A 24,362-nucleotide genomic window follows, 5' to 3' on the forward strand; every position below is an offset into this window, starting at 1 on the left:
TATGGATGAAGCTAGAAGGAATTATGCTCAGTGAAATAAGTCAGAAGGAAAAAGAAAAATATCAGATTGTTTCACTTATAGGAGGAATATAGGGGAACCAAATAAAACATCAGTGTAAAAAAATAATAACAGTACAAACACAACAAAGGAAAAACAGACAATTATAAATCAGAGACATACTGCGGGGGGAGGAGCAGGGAGAGGGATCAGAGGGATGGAAGGAGGAGCACAGGGGACTAAGGTGATGGTGCATGGGTGCCTTGGGGAAGGAAATTCAATGGGGACTACACCTGAGGGGGGGAGGAGCAATGATGCAAAAATATATAAATAAAAAGAAAAGAAGAAAAATAAATTTTAAAAAACAATAAAAGAGCTGGAGATGGGCTGTCTACAGTTGGGGCAAGTCCTCCATTCTAGAAAGATGTAGAAGGCGATCTCCATGCCCACTACACAAGACCAGTAGGCATTTGGGTGAATAGAAGGGATAGTGGAGAGAATAGTGGTGGTGGCAGCTTTCCCTGACATCTTCCAGGTCACCCCCAACTTCTGGTTAGGAATTTCTAACTTCATAGTTATGAGTGTGATGCTGATTCTTTCTAAGCTAATGGTTTAACAAAGAGACTAGTCTTTAAGATGACGTCTCCTTTGTGTTTCAAGATGGAAGCCTGTGGATAGCTTTCATTTCTGTCTCTGCATCCCCAAGTTTAGTGACCATTTTTCACCTATTGGGGTTTAATTTGGTGTAATGGTAAATGCAGCATATATTATATTGAAGGATTTGGGTACTGGATCTTGTTCTGGAAGTTTTATACTATGTGATCAAGTCATCCAGCTTTTCTGATCTTTGATACCTCAGTAGCACATGGGGAAATTGATTGCACATGAAACACTTTAAAAACTGTAAATCAGTATTTAAAACATCCCTTAAATTGTGGTGTTCCTCAGAATTGTTCTGGGCTCTTTTCCTCTCTCATTCCATTATCCATCATCCATGCATCCATCCATCTGTTCATCCATCCATCCATCCACCCATCCACCCATCCGTCCATCTGTTATCCATGCATTCGATCATTTAGTGATTAGTTTGTGGTTCCTAACATTTAATCTAAAATTCCTCCAAATTTTCAAGCTAAGTAAATGAAAGTGTTTGTTTTCTGATATTTTGGTGGTTTATTTCCAGGAGAATTAATGCAAACTCTGCTTCACTTCCTTCTTCCCATTTCTGTTCAGGGCCTCTCTTTGCCAACATTGATTGCAAATGCAACACCTTTCTTGAGCCTCAAACCATCTTTATATCAAAAATACTTCTACAGGGCCTCCCCGGTGGCGCAGCGGTTGAGCGCTGGGTTGCGAAGCTGCCCGCGGCCTCTGCGGCGCCGGTTCGATCCCCGGCTGCTCCCCGGCCACCGGAGGAGGGTCCCACATGGCGTGCAGACCTCTCCTGCCGCCCGCTGCTCCCCTCAGCAGTGTACTTCCGTCCTTCTGCCTGCTCTGCTCCCCGCTCTGGCTCTGGTGAATTCTCTCACCCTCCCGCGCTTCTGACTGTACCCAGTGCATGTATAAACAAAAAACAAACAAACCAGCAAACAAATAAATAAAGCATGCCTCTATAAAAAATAATAAAAAAAAATAAATAAATAAAAAATAAAAAAAAAAAAAATACTTCTACAGCATTACACCTTGCCGTCTTTGCTTCTTGTCTGTTCTGGTTAACCTAATTTTTAGATGAGTTCTTTGCAATGTTTTCTTTTCATTCTCTGCCAAGTCCTTCATCTATGTACCAACAATCCACATTTAGAAATATTCTTATGATATATTTAGCCATTTAACTGATGCACATTTATTGAGTGACTACATCATATCCAGAACTTGAGGATGCATAATGTTGATTATGAAATGATCTCGTTTACATAAACCAACCCATCTAACAGGGAAGGAGACTGGCCAATAAATAATTGCAATGCAGGAAGGTATTTGCAATGAGAAGTACAAACAAGGTGTGATTGGGACCATTAACTACACCTGGGAGAATCAGAAGGTTTCCAAGAGGGTGAGGCTTTGGATTGGGTTTAAGGGATGAGTTTTTAAAACTTTACCTGGGGAAGAAAAATATTTTAGACAAAGGGAAGAGCATGTAGTCTTAGAGCTGGTGTAAGCACAGCATGTCTGAAAAGTGGCAAGGCATTCTTTCTCATAATTCTCATTTTGTATCTGTGTGCTCTCCTCGCTCCTTGCTTACCACTCTAACCACTCATTGTCAGTTTTATTTCATCCTTCACCCTCCATAAATGTTGGCATTCTCACTTCATTCAATTTTTCATTTATTCACTCATTCATCACTCTCACCCCTGAGGAAGAAATGAGTCTTCAGAAACTTCAAGCGGCATCAGTATCATCTGGGGAGCTTGTAAAAATGCAGAGTCTGGTCCTTAGCCTGCTCAGGGTAGAGTCTGGTCCAAGGTTCTGCATTTGTAGCATTCCATCAGCAGGTATTTCTAATGCTGATAACTGAAACCACATTTGGAGAAACACAGTGAAAAGATCCCTTGAATAGAAAGGTAGAGAACATTCAGGAATTGGCTGGAGATGGTCTTGTGTTCCCTGCCATCATGGTGGCCCCTCCTTTGTGCCTCCTCTGTGCCTGTTACACTTCTGCTTTCCTGCTTAACTCTTCCTTGGCATTATTTCTCCTCTTGTGCCTTCACCTGTTCCTGTGCTAGCGCAGTGCCACATTTGTGGTTCTCAAGTCCCTGTTCCATGCATCTCACTCTCTGGGTCATCATCTTTGCCTCAGCTCTGTTTGAGGATCCTCTGAGGGGACAGCGCCACCAACAATGGCGTGGGCATGCAAAGGTGACAGTTGCAGTGAGAGCCCCTGTGTGGCCTCTTTACCCTTCTCTTTTGGGGGGCTTCCTTCGTGAGACAGGGAAAATAAATGAGTCCCTGGGAAGCTGGGGAAGGCATGTTTGGAGGTGATATCAGAGCAAAGTCACTGTTTGTCTGATTTTGCTTTCATTACTGAGAGCATTTGAATAGTTTTAAGACATGTAAACTGTGAGACTAGACATTTTCACTGAAATATATGCATGTTGAGAGTAGTCTCAGGGGGACATATGCCTGTATCTGTTTATCTACAAGTGTTTACTTGCAGAGTCACACACATATCCAGAACCTTGGTTGTGTCAGCTTTGTCTATACTAAATGTGTACATGGATGTATAATTAAAGATGTTAATAGTCTGCTTTGCAGCTGCTATGCTCAGAAAATTCCTAAGCTACTGTGGGTTAATGGAAGTTCTAGCAACTCTCTCTCATTCTCTCTGTCCCCTCCCTCCCTCCCTGCCTCTCCCTTCATCTCCCCCTTCTCTACTCTCTGTCCCTCCCTCTCTCTCCCTCCTTTCTCTCTCTCCCTCCCTGTCTGCCCGCCAGCCTCTGCTTTCCCCCTCCCTCCCTCTGAGATAGCAGACAGAGAGAGAAACTGGTGCAGCTTCCTCTGAGAAGCTTGCTTGCCAGCGTGGATTGGCAGAATCCCGTGAGTTCCTCTTCCATCAATGCGGTGTTCTTGGAGGGAAATGCAATGTTGGAGCAGGGGCTGAACTGGATTAGGAAGGTGGCTGGGAGCTCAGAGAGGCTAGGATCATGGTTTAGCCAAAGGCTGGAATCACAGGAATGTTTCAACACCAGAGTCTGCTCTGAAAATTCCCAGACCCCCATGGATTTTAAAATTTCCCAGCCTTTTCTCCTTCGCCTTCACACTATCTTACTTCCTTCAGAAATGGCTCCAGATCTGCAAGAGACATTTGAGAGAAGCTATTTATTAACAGATGTGAAGAAATGGATTCTGCACTTGATTATTTAGCCATGATTTATCAATGATGATGGATTGGAAAGCGGTGTAAGTAACAGTTATATATGTTCCTATAGTTAGTAGTTAGATGGTCTGTTTCAATTGCCTTTTTTTTCACTTTAACTTTTTCTTTGAATTTACTTTTGAGAAAAGTGAAAATAAAATGTCTAAAGTATTCCAAAGAAGTTAGGAAGGTCCAGATTATATGAGCTTTCTTCTCGTTCAGTTAACTTGCACAATACCCACAGCTATATCAGATGAGACTAACTACTGACATGGAATCTACAAACATCCCCTGGAGGATGAGACTAAAATCAGAAATAAATGAACAAGATTTTTCAATGGACAGCGATTGCTGTAATCGTACTTATTCAGAGTTGCTAAAATATTTTACATTGTCTTATTTTGGAATCAAAGTCGGAATAGAATGTATTCTCCTTATAGGTCATAAAAATTAACTTACCTTATGACTTTCTAAACAGGTTCTTTCTGGCTACATAAGTGTGGGGTTTTTTTGTTTGTTTTGGTAAAGTTAAATAGTGACTATATTTCCCTTCTATTTTAGCTTTGCTTGAGAGAAGACATAGCCCATCCTAGAATATAATTTCTGGTTACCCTAGGGCTGTAGGACATTGGAGAGGTAAAATCTAATCATTGCTTGTTTATACCCATCAGTTCTGTGCTAGGAACCGATCAAGCCTTTAAATTCTCTAATATTTGGTGGGGGAAAGAAAAACAGGAAAGTATCTCAAAGACCAAAATTACTTCATTTCACAGGAGAAAGGAATAGATATCTAAAAGATGACATGTGAAAATTAAAGAACATGAGTTGCCTTTTCTTCAAAATTTGAAATGAAGGTAATTTTTCACAGGAAGAGTAACGTAAGCTTTCTTGATTAAAAATAGTGTTTTAGAGGAGACTTTTAAGATAGTAGATCACTTTGTAAGAAAATCAAAATAGACTGCTGATTTTTTTATGAGTACTTGCAACTTTCTTTTAGAGTCTATGCAATAGTGTTAATAAAAATGCCTAGCTTCTTAAAACTTGTTTACATTTAGAAGCAGAGTTTCTAATAACCCTGTGAGCTTTTCTGAGTGATCTATGCCTTTCTCTCTACACCACATCCATACCCCAGACAGGACTATTACTCCTCCCACCTGCCCATCCCCCTGCCTGTCCCCCAGCCCCCATCCTTCCCTATGACTTGGAACATCATGAAAGACCCTTCTAAAGATTCCTTTTATCATGCCCTGCCCAGCACTGGACAGAGGGAGTACTGTAATGCAACACAGGGCTGCCAAATTTGGAATTGAATGAGCTCAGTTGATTCCTGAATATTAAATCAGTTTTGTGAGAATTGAATGAGATATCCTACAAACCTGACCCAAAGTGTTCCTAACTTTATTGATTGGCATTTAAAAGCATCAAAGCTATATAGCACTGAGCACCCACAGGGACCAGCCTAATACCAAAGTAAATCCCCAAACTCTACTCAGATTCCTGCTGTCCAAATATACCTAGGGCCACGCCTTTTAAAATATGTCCTTTGTTATCAAGGGAAATCTGAGACAGGAAACACATGTTGGCAGTGTCACGTGAGGGCTTCTCTGCACATGCAGGGTTGGATCACAAGGGGAAATGCTTTCGATCTTGTGCCGTTTTGTTTTGGTCACTTGTTTATATGGATTCTGTCAAACCAACACATCTGGAAGAGGTTGGGGCGGGGGGTTGGGGGGGTGAAAAAGCTGAAGCAAAACCTGCAGAGAAAACGAAAAATTATTAAAAGCCAAAGTCAGCATCTTACCAAATTCCAGTTCTCATCTTCTTTTGTGTTCCCTGTTAGAGGCTGATGGCAGCCTTCCGTGGCCCGTGGAGCGATTCTCTCATACTGCATTTGGATGCTGAGCAGAGGGATATTTCTCCAGAAATGTAAAAGAAAGCCAGTGAGAAACAATCCTTTGAGTTCTTGTTCACTTCAACAGGGTAACCTCCCTTCCCTTGTGCTTTTCTTTCCCCCATCCCCATGTCCATGCTCTCTGAGCAGCTGCAGTGGCCCTGGTGCACAGCTCCAGAGCCCCAGGAATCTCATGTGTGTCCTATTAAAGCAAGAAGATTAGCTGCCAAGGACAGGATTTTCATGGACGGCAGGGAGTGCTTTTAGTGGTGAATGAGCAAAAGGGCCAGATATGCTGATCCCTGCAAACAGTCTTTGAGAGCAGCAGCTGATTGGCATCAGTAAAACTGCTGAGCAATTGAAAAAATCCTGGAGTCAAGGTGAGAGAAAGAAGAGAGAGAGAAGGTGGGCTGGGTCTATGGAAAATCAAGCAAAGTTCTGTTAAATGCCCAGAAGATCTAAATTGACAATATGAGATGGTTGAGATAGTCTTAAAGTGATCAATGCTTTACAGAAGGAATGGAGCTTTCATTTTGGCCTGATGTGCTGTCAGAAAGGTTTGCTCAAGATAAACTACCATATATCTCTTTTTGCTCAGCATTTGCCTCTATGATAGCATGTGCACTCTCTGGGTAGCCAGCTACCTTAGGTGCTGCTTCTGATCTAAAAGTTGGGATCTTAAGAAATAACTCTAAAGTCAACTGTGGTTTAGGGCCTTCATTGAGGCAGAACGGCACCCATTACCCATTAGGGTCACTTTCACTTTTCTTACTGGACATGAGGCCTCAGTTCTAGTTTTGGCCCTTCATCTGAACTAGCAGGCCTCCGTTTTGCATCTGTCAAAATTCTTCTCACTAGAATGGACTCGATTCCTCCCTAGTTCCATCTCTGCTGCAGGGAATACTCAAGCTCCCTGTGAGTTAGGCTGCTGGCAACCACCCACCCTTCACTTATCTAGTCCCATGGAGAGACTGCAGGGAGAACAGCGTTTTCAGTAAATTTGGAGAAGGAAATTGACCTGTGAAAAATGCCTCTGAAAGTTTTCCTAATCAGAGGAAGGACTTATGTTCGCTCTTAGACATTTCTCTATTGTCCTTCTCAAAGTCCCTGGAAGAACTGCAACTATTTAACTCCTAAATTCAGACCCAGGGGACTCCCTGGTGGCACAGGGGTTAAGAAGCAACCTATAAAGCTATCCACAGCCACTGCAGCATGAGTTCGATTCCCAGCCAGGGAGTTACCCACACGGCACAGCAGACCTCTCCTTACTCACCTGCTGCTCCCCTCAGCAGTGTGTTTCAGTCAGTCTGCCTGTTCTGCTCCCCACTCTGTCTCTGGTAAATCCTCTCACCTCCCAAGCCTCTGGCCTATACCCCAGTTCTTGTATGCATTAATTAACTAATTAATTAAGAACCCAGAGATATTATGCATGTAGGAGCTATTAACCATGGATGACTTAACTTCTTTATACTTCTTTTCTTAACATCAGTAAAATGCACACAAAGCTTACTTAATCAGGTTTTATGAAAATTAAGTGATAACACACAGTGCTTTGATCATACCTGGCCAGGTCCTTGTCATTGAGGCTGTCCTTGAGTTCTCCTGTCAGCGGTCAGCCTGTCTGTCAGACACTTTGATGGGGGACCCAGACCCTAAATGATGGTGATCCTGGGAAAGACTGGAGTAGAGTCAAGACTTGGGATTTTTCAGTCCCAGCTTTGTTAGTGACCACTGTGTGACCTAGAGAAAATTGCACACCCCTTCCCCATGCTCCAGCCTTAGTGAAGCGCTTCCATTTCCTAAAGCAGGTATGCCATCACACCACACCTTCACCGATGCCTGTACCTCAGCATAGTGTCCTTCTCTTTTGCTCTTAGTTCACTGCTTTCTTCTCGTCTATGAAAAGTTTCCTGATCCCGTGCATTCAGGTGAGGGCTCCTTTGCAAATCTATGGCAGCTGCATCTCTTCATCCTTCTTCACTGGGAGACATCACCAAGTGCCCACCTGCCTCTGGCTGGACTGTCGCCCCCTTGAGAGTAGCACAACCACTTGGTATCGAGATCAGGGTCCTGCCCAGTGAGCACATGCTAGGTGTATGTATGAATGAAAGAATGAGAGAGAACAGGCTCCACCCTACCCCCATGACAGCTCATGAGTGAAGAAAAAGGAAAGTGTGTGTGATAGACTTTCAGGAGAAGAGAGTGCTCTGTAGTGAGCTTTAATTCTAAGTTCGTGTGAGTCACAGTGTAATTTTAGTACCAATATTTAGTTGGTTTCTTAGATCCCAAGATTCATAAATTTCAGTTAAACAAAACAATAGATTGTCGGTACTGTCCTTGTAATAGGGGACCATCTTGTCTTAGAAGAGGGCCTGCGACAGGCTTTATGTGGGCCAGAGGCTGTGACGTTTGGAACTCTGTGACTGGAGAACTTTTCACTGCAAAATTAAAGATAAGACTCTGAAAGCCAGTGCCCCGAAGAGAGGTCCCCCTGTAACTTCACTTCACCTGGGACATGAGTGGGTGACTTCAGATCCCTGCCTGAGAGGATGGAGAAGGGAAGGAAAGAGGTTTCGAAAAGCAGAGGTGGGGAGAGAGGAAGAAGGGGGGCTCCGGGACACAGCAAATACACGTCCTCTATTCTCAGTTTGTCATGGAGGCAGCACAGCCACAGGGCAAGGACGCCTGAGGCTCACAAAAGTCGCTTTGGATTCCAGCCTCATATTTAGGTCTTTGTGCATTTCACGAGCTTCTCACTGGAGGGTGTGGTTTTCCGTGGCAGCGCTTGCGCTCTGGCCCAGGATGAATCAAGCATGGCTTTGGCATTAGGACATTAGGTCTGTTTTTCTTTTAGAAAATGTTCTTTGCTGGGGGCAGGAGTGTGGCGCGGGGGGGGTCGGGGGAGGATGTTAAACAGAAATAGTCCTTCCCAATGGCAGAGCTGCATGATGGCCTACGGGTGGCATGAGATCATGTCCACGAACCTGCTTAGTTAAATAGACAACACTAGAGAGATATGGGTATTAACCCCATGCGTAGATGGGAGAGCCCCACTGCAGCTGCCTTTGCCATTAGAGCAATCACTGCAGATGTATTGCTCACCTCTGCAGCTTCAGCCCCAGAGTTGTGTATGCTCATTTTTCACTTTCCTTTGACCCTTGGATTCTTCACAAATGAGCCACCTGCTGTATCCTGGTGTGGGGGGTAGAGATGTGGGACGAAGTAATGAGCCTGCAAGGCCTTTCTACACCTATTGGTTGCTCTAAAGGGAAATTGAGGAATACTGCAAAGCCACAAATCTGAGATTTCAGCTCATAAATATGTAAGCTCCTTGCTTAGGTAATAGGTTCCTTGACAGCCAGAACTGTCATTTGCACGTTCTCTTCAGCTGAACGCAAAGTTCCAGTTGCCAGACTGTCCCTGGATACTGGGGACTAAAAGCTGGTGAGTGCTGAGTAGGGAGGGGGAAACTAACTGGGCTGATTGCTCTTAAAGGTCTCTGGCTACTCTCCAAGGCTGCTTCGCCCCCCCCCCCATCATGGGGCTTTCTCTTTATTTTGATTACTAAATGCAGGCAAAAATTTTGCGGTATGGTACTTCGCTTAGAAAAAGGGTAGAATATGAATATATACATGGAGACCAGAAAAACAATTTCCAGCATTTAGCTTTTGGAAACAGTGACTAAATCTGTACACATTTCAGTCTCTGTTGGAGTGTAATTAAAATCAAATAACAATATACTGTATATGTAATTTTAAAAATATATGCTTACGGATCAAATTTATGTGAGAAAGCAGACATTTGGTACACATTTATTGAGCACCTATTATGTTACGAGCATTTTGTAAAAGTTTGGGGATTCAAAAGTGAATCAGCAAGAGGTGGTTAAGATACAAATTAATTCTATTGTAATTCTCTATGATAAGCTACAAGGTAGCTTTATAAGTAAAATACTATCACAACATATTGAAGAAAAGAATAAACTCTCCTCTAGGTGGTGAGGAAGAAGTCACATGAGTAAAACCTGGGTCTAGACGGATGTGTAAGTCACAGGTTGGAAAGGGAGAACATTTTAGACAGAGGAATTGGCATGAGTCTGTTTATTGACAGAAGCATAAAAGTACATTGGTACAATGTAATTATGTTCATATCACATGATATCTAAATCTAAATATTTTTCAGATTCTTAAATAGGCAATGATTAGTAATAGTTCACAATAAATAATGTTATGATGATGTTGATGAATAAAGAGCGGCATCACATAAAATTCAAAATCATGTAAAATTTTGTAGCTGATTGAAAACAATATGTCTGTCAAGTACAAGATAAGGGATGTAGAAATGGACCCACGCTGTGTTTAGAACGTTGGTTCTATGACTGAGTGGGTAGATAGACTGCTTCTTAACTGATCTGTATTTCCATTTTGTAAGAGCATTGCTTAAAAATGATAGAAAACAAGAGATTGGGTCCAAACAGTTTAATTTCAGTTAAAAAGCCAGAAGTCACTGGAAACTACCTTTAATAAAATTAGAGGATTTTATTGCACCTTGCAGATAATTCAGTGTTTTTATGGTTGTAGCATTCCACTTTGCTTGCTAGCATTCCATTAACCAGTTACTTTATTGGGGTGAATTCCACAAATTCATAGTAGTGGGAAAAGATAAACGAGCCTTTCCAAAACCCCAGAGAATGGTGGAATAAGTTTGTGGATGCTTTCAGTAGGAAGTCACAGCATCACAGTTGTTCCAGAAACGATAGCATTTTAGAGCTCGGGGAGTCCTTAGAGGTAATGTATTTTGTTGACCTTCAAATCTTTGAGGAATGACATTCTTGTAAGAAAACTATGCTGAGTCTGGGAACAGAGTTAGTGAGAACTACCACATTTTTACACACTTACTTTGGGGTCCATGTACGCGTTATTCATTCTTTTATTCAACAAATGTTTTCGAATCCCTCATAACATACTGGGTAGTTATCTGAATGAGACAGTGGCTACACTCCCCAGGAGTTTTGAGTTTTATAAGAACATATTTACATGTAGGTAAGGAATATAAAGAAGAAGTTATTTTGAAAATAGAATGAAAGAGAACAATTAAAATTCAGAAAACGGAAAATGATTTTCAAGTGAAATGAATGTGTCCTTCAATAGACAATTTGCCACACTAACTCAGGCTTATACAGCAACCTTTGTTTTATTTACAAAGTTTTAAGCATCAAACGAGGGGGATAGTTTGATGAAATTAAGTGTTTGGCTTGTTTCTGAAGAAATGCAGATCAGGATTAGAGCTGAATTCTTGAATTGTCATTTGTTGATAACCTAATGAGAACATAACATCCAAGTGCAAGAACATTATTGACTTAATTACCTTGAAAATATAATTTTTAAAAATATCCATTTTTAAAAAAAAAATCAAAGATTTATCAGTCAGGCATCCCCTCCCATCATGATTACTGCCCCAGGGATATGCCTAAGAAGTGTGGACTTTGAGCCCCCTCTGGAGGAAAAAACAAACCCTTCCCTGCCAGTCTGGCAACAAATGGTTTCTTTTCTAAAGGTCAGAAATGGACAAAGGAATCATCTAATCAAATTGACTTTTGGAATTAACCTTATGAAGCAGAAGTATAGCCTTTAACGTATGGAGTGCCCAGTGAGGATATTTGCTTCAATAGGCAACTTCAGAAACATCTGTCCCCCAAAGGCTTGGTGTGACAAATGTTGGATACAGACTAATAATGACGTTGGGAAAAGATTATAATGAATTCAGTCACTTTTTATTTTCTGAACATAACAGCTTGCAAAATCCCATGCTACAGTGTATCTTATGGATTATCATTTAAGACGCTAGCAAACCTTTTAAAAATAGCTGTTCATTCATTCACTTATTTTTTTATAATAAATTTTATTTTTATATTCCCGATACAATTGCGACCCCCTTATTTTGACCCCAATCCCTCCCTTCCCCACCTCCCACCCCCCATAGAGTGTCTCTGGTTCATAGTTGTGTGTTGATTTTGATTTTTACTTTCTTGTAGTTATTCTTTTTCCTGGTCCCTTATTTCAGTTTTCTAGATTCCTGCTATGAGTGAGACCATCCGGTATTTTTCTTTTTCTTTCTGGCTTATTTTGCTGAGCATGATCCCTTCCAGCGCCATCCATATTGCTGCAAATTGCATGTGTTTATCTTTTTTGAAATCTGAGTAATATTCCATGGTGTATATGTACCACATCTTCTTGATCCAGTCATCTATTTTTGGGCATTTGGGTTGTTTCCAAAGCTTAGCTATTGTAAACAGTGCTGCTATAAACATAGGGGTGCAGGTGCTCTTTGGAATTGACGTTTCTGTGTCCTTTGGGTAAATACCTAGGAGTGGAATTGCTGGATCATATGGAAGCTCTATGTTTAGTAGGTCCAGAAATCTCCACACAGCTCTCCATAGTGGTTGGACCAGTTTGCACTCCCACCAACAGTACAGGGGAGTTCCTTTTTCTCCACAACCTCGCCAACATTTCTTGTTGCTATGTGCCATTCTCACTGGTGTGAGATGGTATCTCATTGTAGTTTTGATTTGCATTTCCCTGATTACAAGTGATGTTGAACATTTTTTCATATGCCCATTGGCCATTTGCATTTCCTCTTCAGAGAAGTTTCTTTTTAGCTCTTCTGCCCATTTTTTGACTGGATTGTTTTCTTTGTTGTTGTTGAGTCTCATCAGCTCTTTGCAGATTTTTGTGATCAGTCCTTTATCATTAGTGTTGGGTGCAAAAATGTTCTCCCAGTTGGTGGGGTTTCTCTTTGTTTTTGTTATTGTCTCTTTTGCTGTGCAGAAGCTCTTTAATTTGATGTAGTCCCAGCTGTTTATCTTTGCCTTCACTATCACTGCTTTGGGTGATGTGTCTGTAAAGATGTCTTTGATGTGCATATCATGGAGTGTTTCGCCTATATTTCCTTCTATGTATTTTATGGTTTCAGGTCTTATGTCTAGTTCTTTAATCCATTTTGAGTTGGTTTTTGTATATGGTGTGAGGTAGTGGTCAAGCTTCATTCTTTTGCATGTAGCGACCCAGTTTTCCCAGCACCATTTATTGAAAAAATTTTCTTTGCTCCAATGCATATACTTTGCTCCTTTGTCAAAGATTAGTTGACCATAAATCTGTGAGTTTATTTCTGGATTTTATATTTGACTCCATTGGTCTGTGTGTTTGTTCTTGTTCCAATACCATGCAGTTTTGATGATTATGGCTTTGTAGTATAGTTTGAAGTCTGGGAGTGTGATGCCTCCATTCCCTTCTTTTTTTTTCAGGAGAGCTTTGGCAATTCGGAGTTTTTAGTGATTCCATATGAATTTCATTAATAATTGTTCTATTTCTTTGAAAAATGACATTGAAATTTTTATTGGAATAGCATTGGATCTGTATATTGCTTTTGGTAGGATGGCCATTTTAATAATGTTTATTCTTCCAATCCATGAGCAGGGGATGTCTTTCCATTTCTTTGTGTCTTCTATTTCTTTTAACAGGGTTTTATAGTTTTCTTTGTATAGGTCCTTTACCTCTTTTGTTAGATTTATTCCCAAGTATTTGATTTTTTTTTTGTTTTGACAATAAAAGGGATTTTTTTTAATTTCTTCTTCTTCAGCTTTATTGTTTGTGTATAGGAAGGCTACTGATTTTTGCGTGTTGATTTTGTATGCTGCCATACAAACTGAACTGAACTGATTGATGCGTTGAATTAGTTTTTCTGTAGAGTTTTTGGGGTTCTCTATGTATATTATCATATCATCTGCAAATAGTGGTAGTTTGACTTCTTCTATTCCTATTTGGATTCCTTGTATGTCTTTCTCTTGTCTTATTGCTCTGGCGAGGACTTCCAGTATTATATTGAAAAGCAGTGGTGAAAGTGGACATCCTTGTCTTGTTCCAGATCTTAATGGAATTGCTTTCAGCTTTTCACCATTGAGAATGATACTGGCTGTGGGCTTGTCATAGATTGCCTTTATGATGTTGAGGTACGTTCCTTGTATCCCAAGAATTTCAAGGGCTTTTATCATGAATGGGTGTTGCACTTTGTTGAAAGCTTTCTCAGCATCTATTGATATTATGTTTTTTTATATTTCTTTTTGTTGATGTGTTGGATAATGTTGATTGATTTTCGGATGTTGAACCATCCTTGTGTCCCTGGAATGAATCCTACTTGGTCATAGTGAGGTTTCTTATGGATACATTGTTGGATTCTTATAGCTAAAATTTTGTTGAGGATTTTTGCATCAATGTGCATTAGGGAGATTGGCCTGTAGTTTTCCTTTTTTGTGTTGTCCTTGTTCGGTTTTGGTATTAGTGTAATGTTGGCTTCATAGAACGTGTTTGGTATTGTCCCTTCCTTCTCAATTTTTTGGAAGAGTTTGTGAAGGATAGGCACTAATTCATTTCTGAACATTTGGTAGAATTCATTTGTAAATCCATCAGGTCCTGGGCTTTTGTTTTTGGGGAGGTTTTTGATTACCATTTCAATTTTGCTGCTTGTAATTAGTTGGTTTAGGTGTTCTATTTCTTCTTTATCTAGCTTTGGGTGATTGTAGAGTTGTAGGAATTTGTCCATCTCCTCTAGATTGTTGAACTTGTTTCCATATAACTGTTCATAGTAGTTACTGATTATTCTTTTGATTTCTGCTGTGTCTGTTGTGATTTCTCCTCTTTCATTTATGATCCTGTTTATTTGTGCTTTCTCCTTTTTTCCTTTGTGTGCCTGGCTAGGGGTTTGTCTATTTTGTTGATTTTTTCGAAGAACCAGCTCTTGGTTTCATTGATCTTTTGGATTGTTTTTTTAGTTTCAATTTCATTTATTTCTGCTTTGGTTTTTATTATTTCTTTTCTTCTACTGGTTTTGGGTTTTTTTGTTGTTCTTTTTCTAGATCTTTGAGCTTCGAGATTAGGTTGTTTCTTTGAGCTCTTTCTTGTTTCTTGATGTGAGCCTCTATTGCTATATATTTTCCTCTTATTACTGCTTTTGCTGCATCCCATACATTTAGGAAATTGGTGTCCTCCTTGTCATTCAGTTCAAAGAATTTTTTAATTTCTTCTTAGATCTCCTCGTTAGTCCAGTGGTCTTCCAGAAGTGTGGTTTTCAATCTCCATGAAGTAGGAGAGTTCCTTGCCTTCTTTTTATGGTTTATTTCTAGTTTGATGCCTTCATGGTCAGAAAAGATGGTGGTATGATTTCAATCTTGGTGTATCTGCTGATGTTTGTCTTGTGTCCCAGTATGTGATCGATCCTGGAGAATGATCCATGTGTGCTTGAGAAAAATGTGTACTCAGATTTTTTTGGGTTTAGTGTTCTATATGTGTCTGTTAAGCCCAAGCGCTCTAGATCCTTATTTAGAGCTTTAGTGTCTTTACTTATTTTTTGTCTCATTGATCTATCCATTGTTGATAGCGGTGTGTTGAAGTCTCCCACTATGTATGTGTTTTCTCTAATGTCTGTTTTCAGAGAGGACAATAGTTGTCTGATATATTTTGGTGATCCTTCGTTTGGTGAATATATCTTAATGAGTGTTATTTCTTCTTGAAGTATTGTCCCCTTGATCATAATGTAGTGACCGTTGTGGTCTCTTTTTATCTTTTTGAGTTTGAAATCTGTTTTATCTGATATAAGTATAGCTGTTCCTGCTTTCTTTTTGGTCCATTTGCTTGTAGGATTGTTTTCCATCCTTTAACTTTGAGTCTATTTTTATCTTTTGTAGCTAAATGTATTTCCTGGAGACAGCAAAAGGTTGGGTTTTGTTTCTTAATCCAGCCTGCGACTCTGTGTCTTTTTATTGAAGAGTTTAGTCCATTTACATTTAGAGTTAATATTGATATGTTAGCATCTGTATTTGCCATTGTGTTTGTCTTTCCTTTGATTTTATTTATTTATTCTTTTAATAACTTTTTTTGGCCTTTTTTCATTTTTATTTGTCCCTCTGAGGTTCTGGCTTTAGGACTCCCTGTAGGATTTTTTGGAGTGGGGGTTTAGTCGTAATGAAATTCCAGAGTTTCTGTTTGTCTGGGAAGGTCCTTATTCTTTCTTCATAGAGGAAGGAGAGCTTTGTGGGATAGAGTATTCTTGGTTGGCATCTGTTTTCTTGGAGTCTGTTGACTATGTCCCTCCACTCTCTCCTTGCCCGAAGTGTTTCTTCGGAGAAGTCTGATGTCAGTCTGATTGGTTTTCCTTTGAATGTTATCTGTTTCTTCCCTCTTGTCAGCTTCATTATTTTTTCCTTGTCCTGGATTCTTGGGAGCTTTACTATTATGTGTCTTGCTGTATTTTTCCTTTTGTCGTGGAAGTTTGGTGTTCCTCTTGCTTCTTGTATATCAATTTTCTGCTCCTTCTTCACATTTGGGAAGTTCTCTTCAATTTTCTCCTTGAATATTTTCTCTGTTCCTACATCTCTCTCCTCTCCTTCTGGGATTCCTATAACTCTTATATTTCCTTTCCTCATGGAGAGATAGTTCCCAAAGTCTTTCTTCGGTCTTTTTCCTTCGCACTTCTCTTTCTTTTTCTGTTTTGGTTCTTTTTATTTCTGTGTCTTCAAGAGTACTTATTTGTTCTTCCATTTCCTCTATTCTGCTTTCATTGTTTTTCCCAGAGTTCTTTAGCGCCTCCATTAATTCTTTGATCTCCTGCATTTCTTTTACTTCCCTCTTTAGGGACTCAATTTCATTCTTCTGATCATTGATTATTTTTCCCTTATCATTGTTTTCCTTTGTGACTTCTGTCAGTTTTTTAATCACGGCAATTTTAAATTCTCTTTCTGGAAGGCTCAGAAGTTCTTCCAAGTTACTGTTGTTGCAGTCTGGGGGGTGGTTTTCTTTTTGTGGTGTGCTTTTTTCCTGAGGAGTTGCTGGGTTGCATGTGGTTTTTCTACTCCCTACTGTCTGTTTTCTAATTTGCTGTATGCATTGGGACACTGTGTTGCTGGTACTGGCCGGCATCTTGGGCAAACTTCCCAGCTCACCTCTGGCTGCTCTAGGAGCCATCTGCTGGTTTCAAGGAGGCTTTACTGAAGAAAGGTCCCTGTTCTAAAAAGGCGATGCGGGTCGCAAGCCTCTGCTTGCCCAGTCTGCCCTGGCTGTGGGTTCCCGCTCCCTCTCTGGGCTCGGACTCCAGGCCAGAAGGGGCCCGGCATGGGCAAACTTCCCAGCTCACCTTGGCTCCTGCAGGAGCCTTCTGCTGGTTTCAAGCAGTTTTTACTGAAGAAAGGTCCCTGTTCTAAAATAGCGATGCAGGATGCACTCCCTGCACGCCCGGTCTGCCCCAGCTGTGGGTTCCCGCTCCCCCTCTGGGCTCGGACTGCAGGCCAGAAGAGACCTGGCATGGGTGAACTTCCATTCACTTATTTAATAAGTTTTTATCTGTACCTTCTGTGTCCTAAGTGCCATTCTTAACAATAAATCAAACAAATAAAAGTCTTTGCCCACATGAGGCTCACACTGGAATAGAGACATTAAACATCATCTTCCAGCAAGATTAATGAGGGCATGGGTGAATGTGGAGGCAGGAAAGCACAGATTTGGAAACTCTTGGTTTAGATTGTGCCCTCCAAAATGGAAATAAATCACATTCCCAACAGGTAATAATGAACCTATTAATACAACCTGACAGGCTTGTTTTGGAAGATATTTTGAAGCTTAAATATATCCAAATACACCCCAAAGCATCCCTTGCAGAACCTTTAAGCCAGGAAAAAATCTTTAAATATAAGTCATCTTCAATTAGACTAACATTCCCAGACTATTTTATTGAATGGAAACACAAGAGGGCCACAGGGCTAATGCTATCAGGAAGATGTGTGGCAGACTTCCTTCTCCATTGTCAGGATGTTGGACCAACTCCGTGCATCCATCCGTGTTTATATTGTGCCCATATGGACCAGTGAATGCTATAAACACAGTTCTAGTAAAGATTGACATGGCTCCTGCCTTTATGGAACTTTCAGTCCTTCATGGAAGACACGAATAATAAGACGCAATATGACAAGTCACACTTTGGGCCTATTCCTCATCTTGACCAGGGACACACTGGCAGGTGCCTGGCAGGGCAAGAGAAACGGCAGTCAGCTTCTATCGCCTCTGTCCACCGGACAACTTATATCCAGTGCACTGAGCAAAGGAGTATTGAGTATACTCAATATAAATTGTGGGGCAGTTTGCACTAAACTGTATTAGTTTTCTTAACATAGCATTTTGGTTTTGAATATATTTTTACTTTACACATCTGCTCTCTGAATGACACAAAATGCCGTGTTAGGGGGTATTGGTGAATGTATCCTGTCCTCGGTTACTCTGGAATGAGGACACACTCTTGGAGGAGCAACTTCCAAGTAGGTTATTGCCACCAACACATAAAGGCTGTAGACACTTAGTTGACATGAGAATTTAGTTTTAGTTGGTGGCTTTCAGACAAGCAACTGCACTGACTTAGTCTTTTCTGACATCTGATTTAAAACTGCAGAAGACCCCCAATTATCAACTTCAATTGAGATTGTCCTCTTTTCTGAGCTTTCCTACCTATAAGTAGGGTCTTCCTAGCCAACAACATAAACAGAACTGATACTCAAAATGTTCAGGACTATAAATACTTCCAAGTCAATATTATGAAGTCCATCACAATATTGATAAGCCCTGGTGGGCAATGTGCAGAGTTGACTCAGGATGTAGCAGAAATTAAAGCGAATACATATTTTTCACTTTGTTTTTTTGATTTATATTTTAAAGATGGTATGGGAAGAATCTCTAAAGAGAAACAGTTAGCATATAGTTTACACATTATTGTGTAATGATAATGATAGCAAACAATAATAGCAGTAATGATAGCAAATAAGCTTGCATGTTGGGTATTTCTACAGACCAGAAAATTGTCACACACACACACACACACACACACACACACAAACACTCCTACATCTTACAGCAGTGCCACAAGGTAGCTTCTTATATATCTAGTTTTATAGCTGAGGAAACTGGCACAGGAACATTAAGGAACTTGACCAAGACAGCAGAGCTGAGAGTGGCAAAAAGATTTGAACTCAGACAATTTGGTTCTATACACTGTACTCTTGATGCTTTCCCCTGTCTTCCTCTGGAGTGATATCTGAAATACTAAAGTACTATCAAACTAAATGAATGTTTGCTGAAGACTTCCTTTACATAACTCTTTACTCCACCCACATTTTATTGTAGATTCCTTGAGACCTGTTGAAAACAGAGGCATGAAAATGCCCTTGAGGAATTTGCTAGCCTACATTGAGTAACAGAGTATTCGTCATCTAATAATCTAGAATGTTAATGCACCTATTGAACTACCTTTGAAAGAACTACAAGAATTGACTAATACAGTGTTATTATATAGTATGACATTGGATGTGAGCTCCTTAGTAACCTTGAGTAAAGTGTGAGAAAAAAATTACCTCTAAGGCTAATGAAAAGCAGTATATCACATATAACATTTTAAGGGACTTACAAAATTAAATATTTATAAAAATAAATTATATATGTACATACTAGAAATCAGAAGAGACAGAGATACCAGTTATTGGGACCAACTTGGTTATTACATTGGACATTAATTATTCTCTAGATTTTATGGGACCTAAGGCAAATGGATCAAAAGATGTATGCATATCATTTTTATCTTTTGAGTAATATTATTCTTACCAATAAAAAGACACATATTTGTCTGCTGAATCCTAGTCTTTGTTTGAAGAATTTTTTAGTGGATCCTTAAATAAACATTTGATAATAACATATTAAACTATAAATAGTAGGAACTCAATCTTTTGAGGAATAACATGAATAAACAAATGTATGGATTATAAGATGAGAGATATCTTTTTATATGCTATAGGAGTTTTATATGCTATAGAAATGCTTTTTATGGATGCTTTTGTATCAGCTTCTCATACCAAGCCCATACCATCACGTAATTCAGTACACAACATTTAGGTAAAGGCCTAAAAATAGAATATTTTGTTTTTTTTCATAGTTTAATATCTCAAAGCAATAATGTCAACCTCTTTATTTTTACTTCTTCAACTCCTATTTTCTTCTCAAGTCATTAAAATGTACTCCATCTCTGCTGTGGTTCTGTTCTAGGTCAATGATGAATTCATTAATTCTAATCCAATGGACATTTTTCATTGTCTGTTTTGGTTTTGGTCTCTTCTTAGCATTTGACATTCTTACCTCTCTGGCTGCTCCTTTTCAGTCTCCTTTGCTATCTCCTCTTTTTCCATCCACTCATTAAAACTTGAGGTTTTCTTGAGGCCACTTTCTGTTCTTATTTTATTCTTTTATTTTGCACCTTCTTAGGACATTATTATTTTAGTTACCATCTTCATGCTGAAAACTCTCTGATATAAAAACATACACCAAATAGTTTCTAATATCTAAATCCTATAAAGAAGATCTAAATATCTTAAAAATAAGTGGTTTCTGTCAATGGAGTCAAACACTAGTGTAGAAAAAAATATATTCCTTAACTATTTCTCGTTTAGTCAATCATTAGGTATCACTTCTGTGTGTCTTTAAATGCAGCAAATGACTCTTTGCTTTGTTATTTGTGATTTATTTGGCAAAGTAGAGGGAAAGCACTGAAATATAAACATGAAATGTTTGAACCCATTCTCATTGAATATCATTCATAAAGATAACAGGTCTTTGAAATTGTAGTAGAAATCAATTTGAAATGATATTCAACTTACAAAAACCCAAATTACAAGCGATTTGTAAAAGCATATATCCGTTGTGCAAATATGGGAATCCACAAGAAAAGATGATTGATTGATTGATTATATATCATGAATTACATTCTGTTCCATTGCACATAAATATATGGCATCCTGATACAGAAAACATTTTTTTTTTCTTTTCACATAATCTGTTCCTAGGAGTTCTATCAGCACATATTTTCCTTATAATATCAGACTTGGACATTTTGTTCTTAGCCCAAGGATTTTGTGTCAGAAAACTGTAGTTGTAATTAGCTGTGTGTTAGTAAAGTCGGGATAGTACTTTATACTTATGTGACTGCTTAAAACAATGCAGTCATGCACTGAGTTATACAAAAGTGACAATCATTAAACTTAGGATTCTAAGAAGTAGGAGCAGCCACAGCACAGAGCTTCCACCCTCACAGGTGACAACTCTCTCGACCTAATGATAAGTGTCCTCTGACGTGAAAATTGGTTAGAGGTGCAGTGTGACATGAACAGGTTCCTTCCTAGAGGTAACCAGGAAATTGAACTCTTATCTTTATTTTGGTAAATCTCTCAACTGCGTGAATTTCTTTCCTTTCTTTGTAACAGTGTTTAATTGTTAGAACATTCTTTTCAATAATACTTATTAACTACAAGACAAAAAAGTAACTATGAAGAGTGGAACCAAGATTTGAATTGGGCAAGACAGATTACTTGAGAAGAATCCTCTGGGCCATCTTCTTTTTAATTTCTATATTATTCTTCCTGCCTTTTCCCTCCCCACCAAACCATACACATGCATACATGTGCATGCACAGCCCCCAATACTTCCCAGCAAGGCATTAGCTAGAATAAATGTGGTAGTGGGGTGCGAGGGGCGGAGGGCGTCAGTTTTCAGCTCTCAAGTCCATGTCCTATCAGTGGAGATGTACAGCCAGACCCACCTCCTGTTCCCTTCCTTCACAGCATATCTGCCCTGCACCTTTGGAAATAATCAAATAAGCTAGTACAGCAAGTCTAGAATATCGTCATTTTGCTTGTAGTGAGGGGGCGGGGGGAAATCACTGTTTGGGGCCACTGTGGAGTTTGCACGTCCTCCCCGTCTCTGGATTTTCTCCAGGTTCTTCCCACACCCCAAAGACATGCCCGGTGAGTTTCCCTGGCGTGAGGTGCACGTGAGGTTCCTGGCATGTCACTGTCGTCGCAGGGTGCCTGTTGGTGCGCGTGCGCATGCGCATGCCCCGGGTCCTGGAAGGGCGTGCTATTCAGGGTTGGCTCCCTCTTTGTGCCCTGAGCACTCAGGAAGTGGTCCAGCGACCTGTGACCCGAACTCATAGAAGCAGGTTGGAAAATGAATGAATTTAAATAATTGTTTAATATTGAAGTGTTTGGGATCTCTATTTAGAAGTTTGGTGATGTTTTGGTGACTCAAACGTGCAGTAGAAATTTAACTTTTTCTGTGGTAAATTTGGTTTCAATCTATGTCATTTTGCCTAAAGGTGCAGTTTCCAAGAACCATTTGATGACATTCAGTGAGGACTTACTGTATGTTCACAGATAGTAAAGTATAGGTCTCCTTTAGTACTTTTGATGCTAAAGTCGCAAAAGAAATTGCCCCTGTACACTCAATAGTCCTTTCATCCTTTACTTTGCTCTGGAGAAATCTCTCATCTATGTTTTCTGTTCTATGGAGATTGCTTCTCTACTTTACCGAAAACAAAGTTGCTTTTTTCTTTTGCTTTGGAGCTTTGAAGACGCCTGTGAGGAGTGCACTTGATTATGGTGTGATTGTGCCTTGGTGTTCAGCCATCTACATAGGCCCCCTCCCACGTGGCCAGCAAGAGTATAGAAAGGGCAGGAGGGGATGCAAGGCACTGCCCCTTCCCTCCAGTGGGGCTGCTGAGGTTCCTGCACGCTAAAAAGACTGCCCAATCTGGAGGAGTCTACCTTGCTGCAAACTCAAGGGCAGGTACTCTAAGCCATTGCAAACACTGTTCATATTCATGTTTCCTTTTTTTAATTGATGTAAATTGCATTATAACATTATATAAGTTTCAGGTGTTCATCATTAAGAAGAAACATGTGTATATACTTTATTAAGGTCACCACTAAGTTCAAATCTGTTCTTCACCATATTCTTATAATGCAGATTGTTGTTACTTGAAATAACTTAATGATTTCTTCAGATTACAACTATAGTAAATAATTTGTTAAATGAAAAAGTTGATATGAAAGGAAAAAAAGCTTCCTTTAGCAAATGAAACCAACAGTTATATTCAAATTTAATTAACCAAGAAGCCCCCAAACCACAGAGCAAGTCACCCAGCATTGACAATTAATTAGCTTTGCTCTGAAAGAGCTACAGGTATTGAATAAAGAATTATGAATTAAAGGCTTTATTTTCTCTGCAAACGCTGTCCATTTCTAGCTATCACACCTTGATAGCAGTTTGCTGCTGCAGGCAACAATTTATATCTAAAGTGTGTAATTTCATGTCAGTCTTTAATTTCGCATGATCAAAATGTTGGGAAAGTGAGAAAAAAAGCATTATTTCTTTTAAAATAAAGTCATTAAAAGTGGACCACACAATTGCTTTTCAGTTCCTTATGCTTTTCAAGAGCATTTTCTACCAAACAGCGAGGGAAGATAAATGTTAAGGAGAACTCCTGGGGAATTAGTGAGCACCCTTGGCTTTTAAATGGGCTATCTGTCTGTGGTAGACCATGAAATTTCTTTAGTTTAACTTTACATTAGCATATGGATAAATGATTTAACTAGAAACTACTAGAGTTAGCATCTAAAAGGCAACATCATGTAATGAAAAGAGCATTCTATTTATTAGATTCTTGAAATCAAATTTATCTGGAATATGCTTGTTCCTTTAAGGAATCTTAATTTTAGTTGGATAATCTTTACATATATTATGGGCAGTTGTCTCTCAGAAGAAAAATCAGGCACTGCTGTTCCACAGGAATGGATTTTAATTGGGCTATGATTGTCTTTTTCTCTGTCTATATTGATAAATGACTGAAAAAGCTGATTGTAGATACATGATTTCATCAATTCTATTCAATAAGACCAACCATTATCAATTACTCATGTTTATGAAAGATAGCAGTAGTGTCAATCAACTAAATTCATGTATCTCTTTCTTTGGCATAGATTTCTAAATTTTATTTACATTTATTTGAATCTGGTATCTTAGGTGTTTATAATTCTTTTAATTTATGTACTGGATTCAGTTTGCAAATGTGAGATCAGTGAACCCACAAAGGGTTCAGACAGGCTTTATCCAAGTTGTTCAGAGTAGGTGTTTGCTAACACATGTCACCTTGGTACATGTGTTGGTACATGTGGAACTAAGGTCAATTGAGGTCCTGTGGGCCTCCAGAGAAACTATAACCATTACTTAAAGAATGAACAACACCTAGATTTAGGGAAATCTTCAGAAAAATAAACTTTTTATCAGAGAAACCTATATTAAGGCAGGAAACACCAAGAGACAAGGTTTTGTTATATGAAGTCATTCCCTCCTCATTGTGTGAAACCCTCTTCCTTTTCTCCATGATGCTTCGGGTCCCTTAGCACAGGATATAAACCCCTTGGTTTGCCCATTTACTTTAGAATTTATAGCCATGTAAATTCTCCATATGGATATTATTAAATTTGGGCATTTTTCCCTTCCATTTTGTCTGTCTGATGTTAATTTGTCTAATCTCAGAAGAACTCAGAGGGGTGGGGGAATTTATCCCTGTGCCCCAACACAAGCATGTGACACCAAGTAGATTAGAAGCTACCAGTTTCCCTGGTACTAAGCAGGTTTGAGCTAGGTAGCTCAGGCCAGGAGGCACGGAGCATTTTATCAGAAGGGATTAATGACCAGAAGGTTA

At 39.5% G+C, this 24,362-nt stretch overlaps 1 protein-coding gene across 4 annotated transcripts in view; it reads left to right on the top strand.

Moving 5' to 3' along the window:
• Positions 1 to 24,362, top strand: part of KIF26B (kinesin family member 26B) — a 563,425-nt gene that overhangs the window by 354,217 nt on the left and 184,846 nt on the right. Inside the window, exon 2 of one of the 4 annotated variants that reach the window (XM_037510317.2) lies at positions 3,773 to 3,894. The exons of the other annotated variants lie outside the window; for them this stretch is intronic. Within the exon in view, the coding sequence (XP_037366214.1) occupies positions 3,872 to 3,894 (23 nt within the window). The 5' untranslated portion in view covers positions 3,773 to 3,871. The remainder of the gene's footprint in view (positions 1 to 3,772; positions 3,895 to 24,362) is intronic. 4 annotated transcript variants of the gene reach the window in all.

Source organism: Talpa occidentalis, unplaced genomic scaffold (genome assembly GCF_014898055.3).
Source record: "Talpa occidentalis isolate TD23 unplaced genomic scaffold, MPIMG_talOcc4v2.1 talOcc4.14, whole genome shotgun sequence".
Taxonomy (NCBI): Eukaryota; Metazoa; Chordata; class Mammalia; order Eulipotyphla; family Talpidae; genus Talpa; species Talpa occidentalis.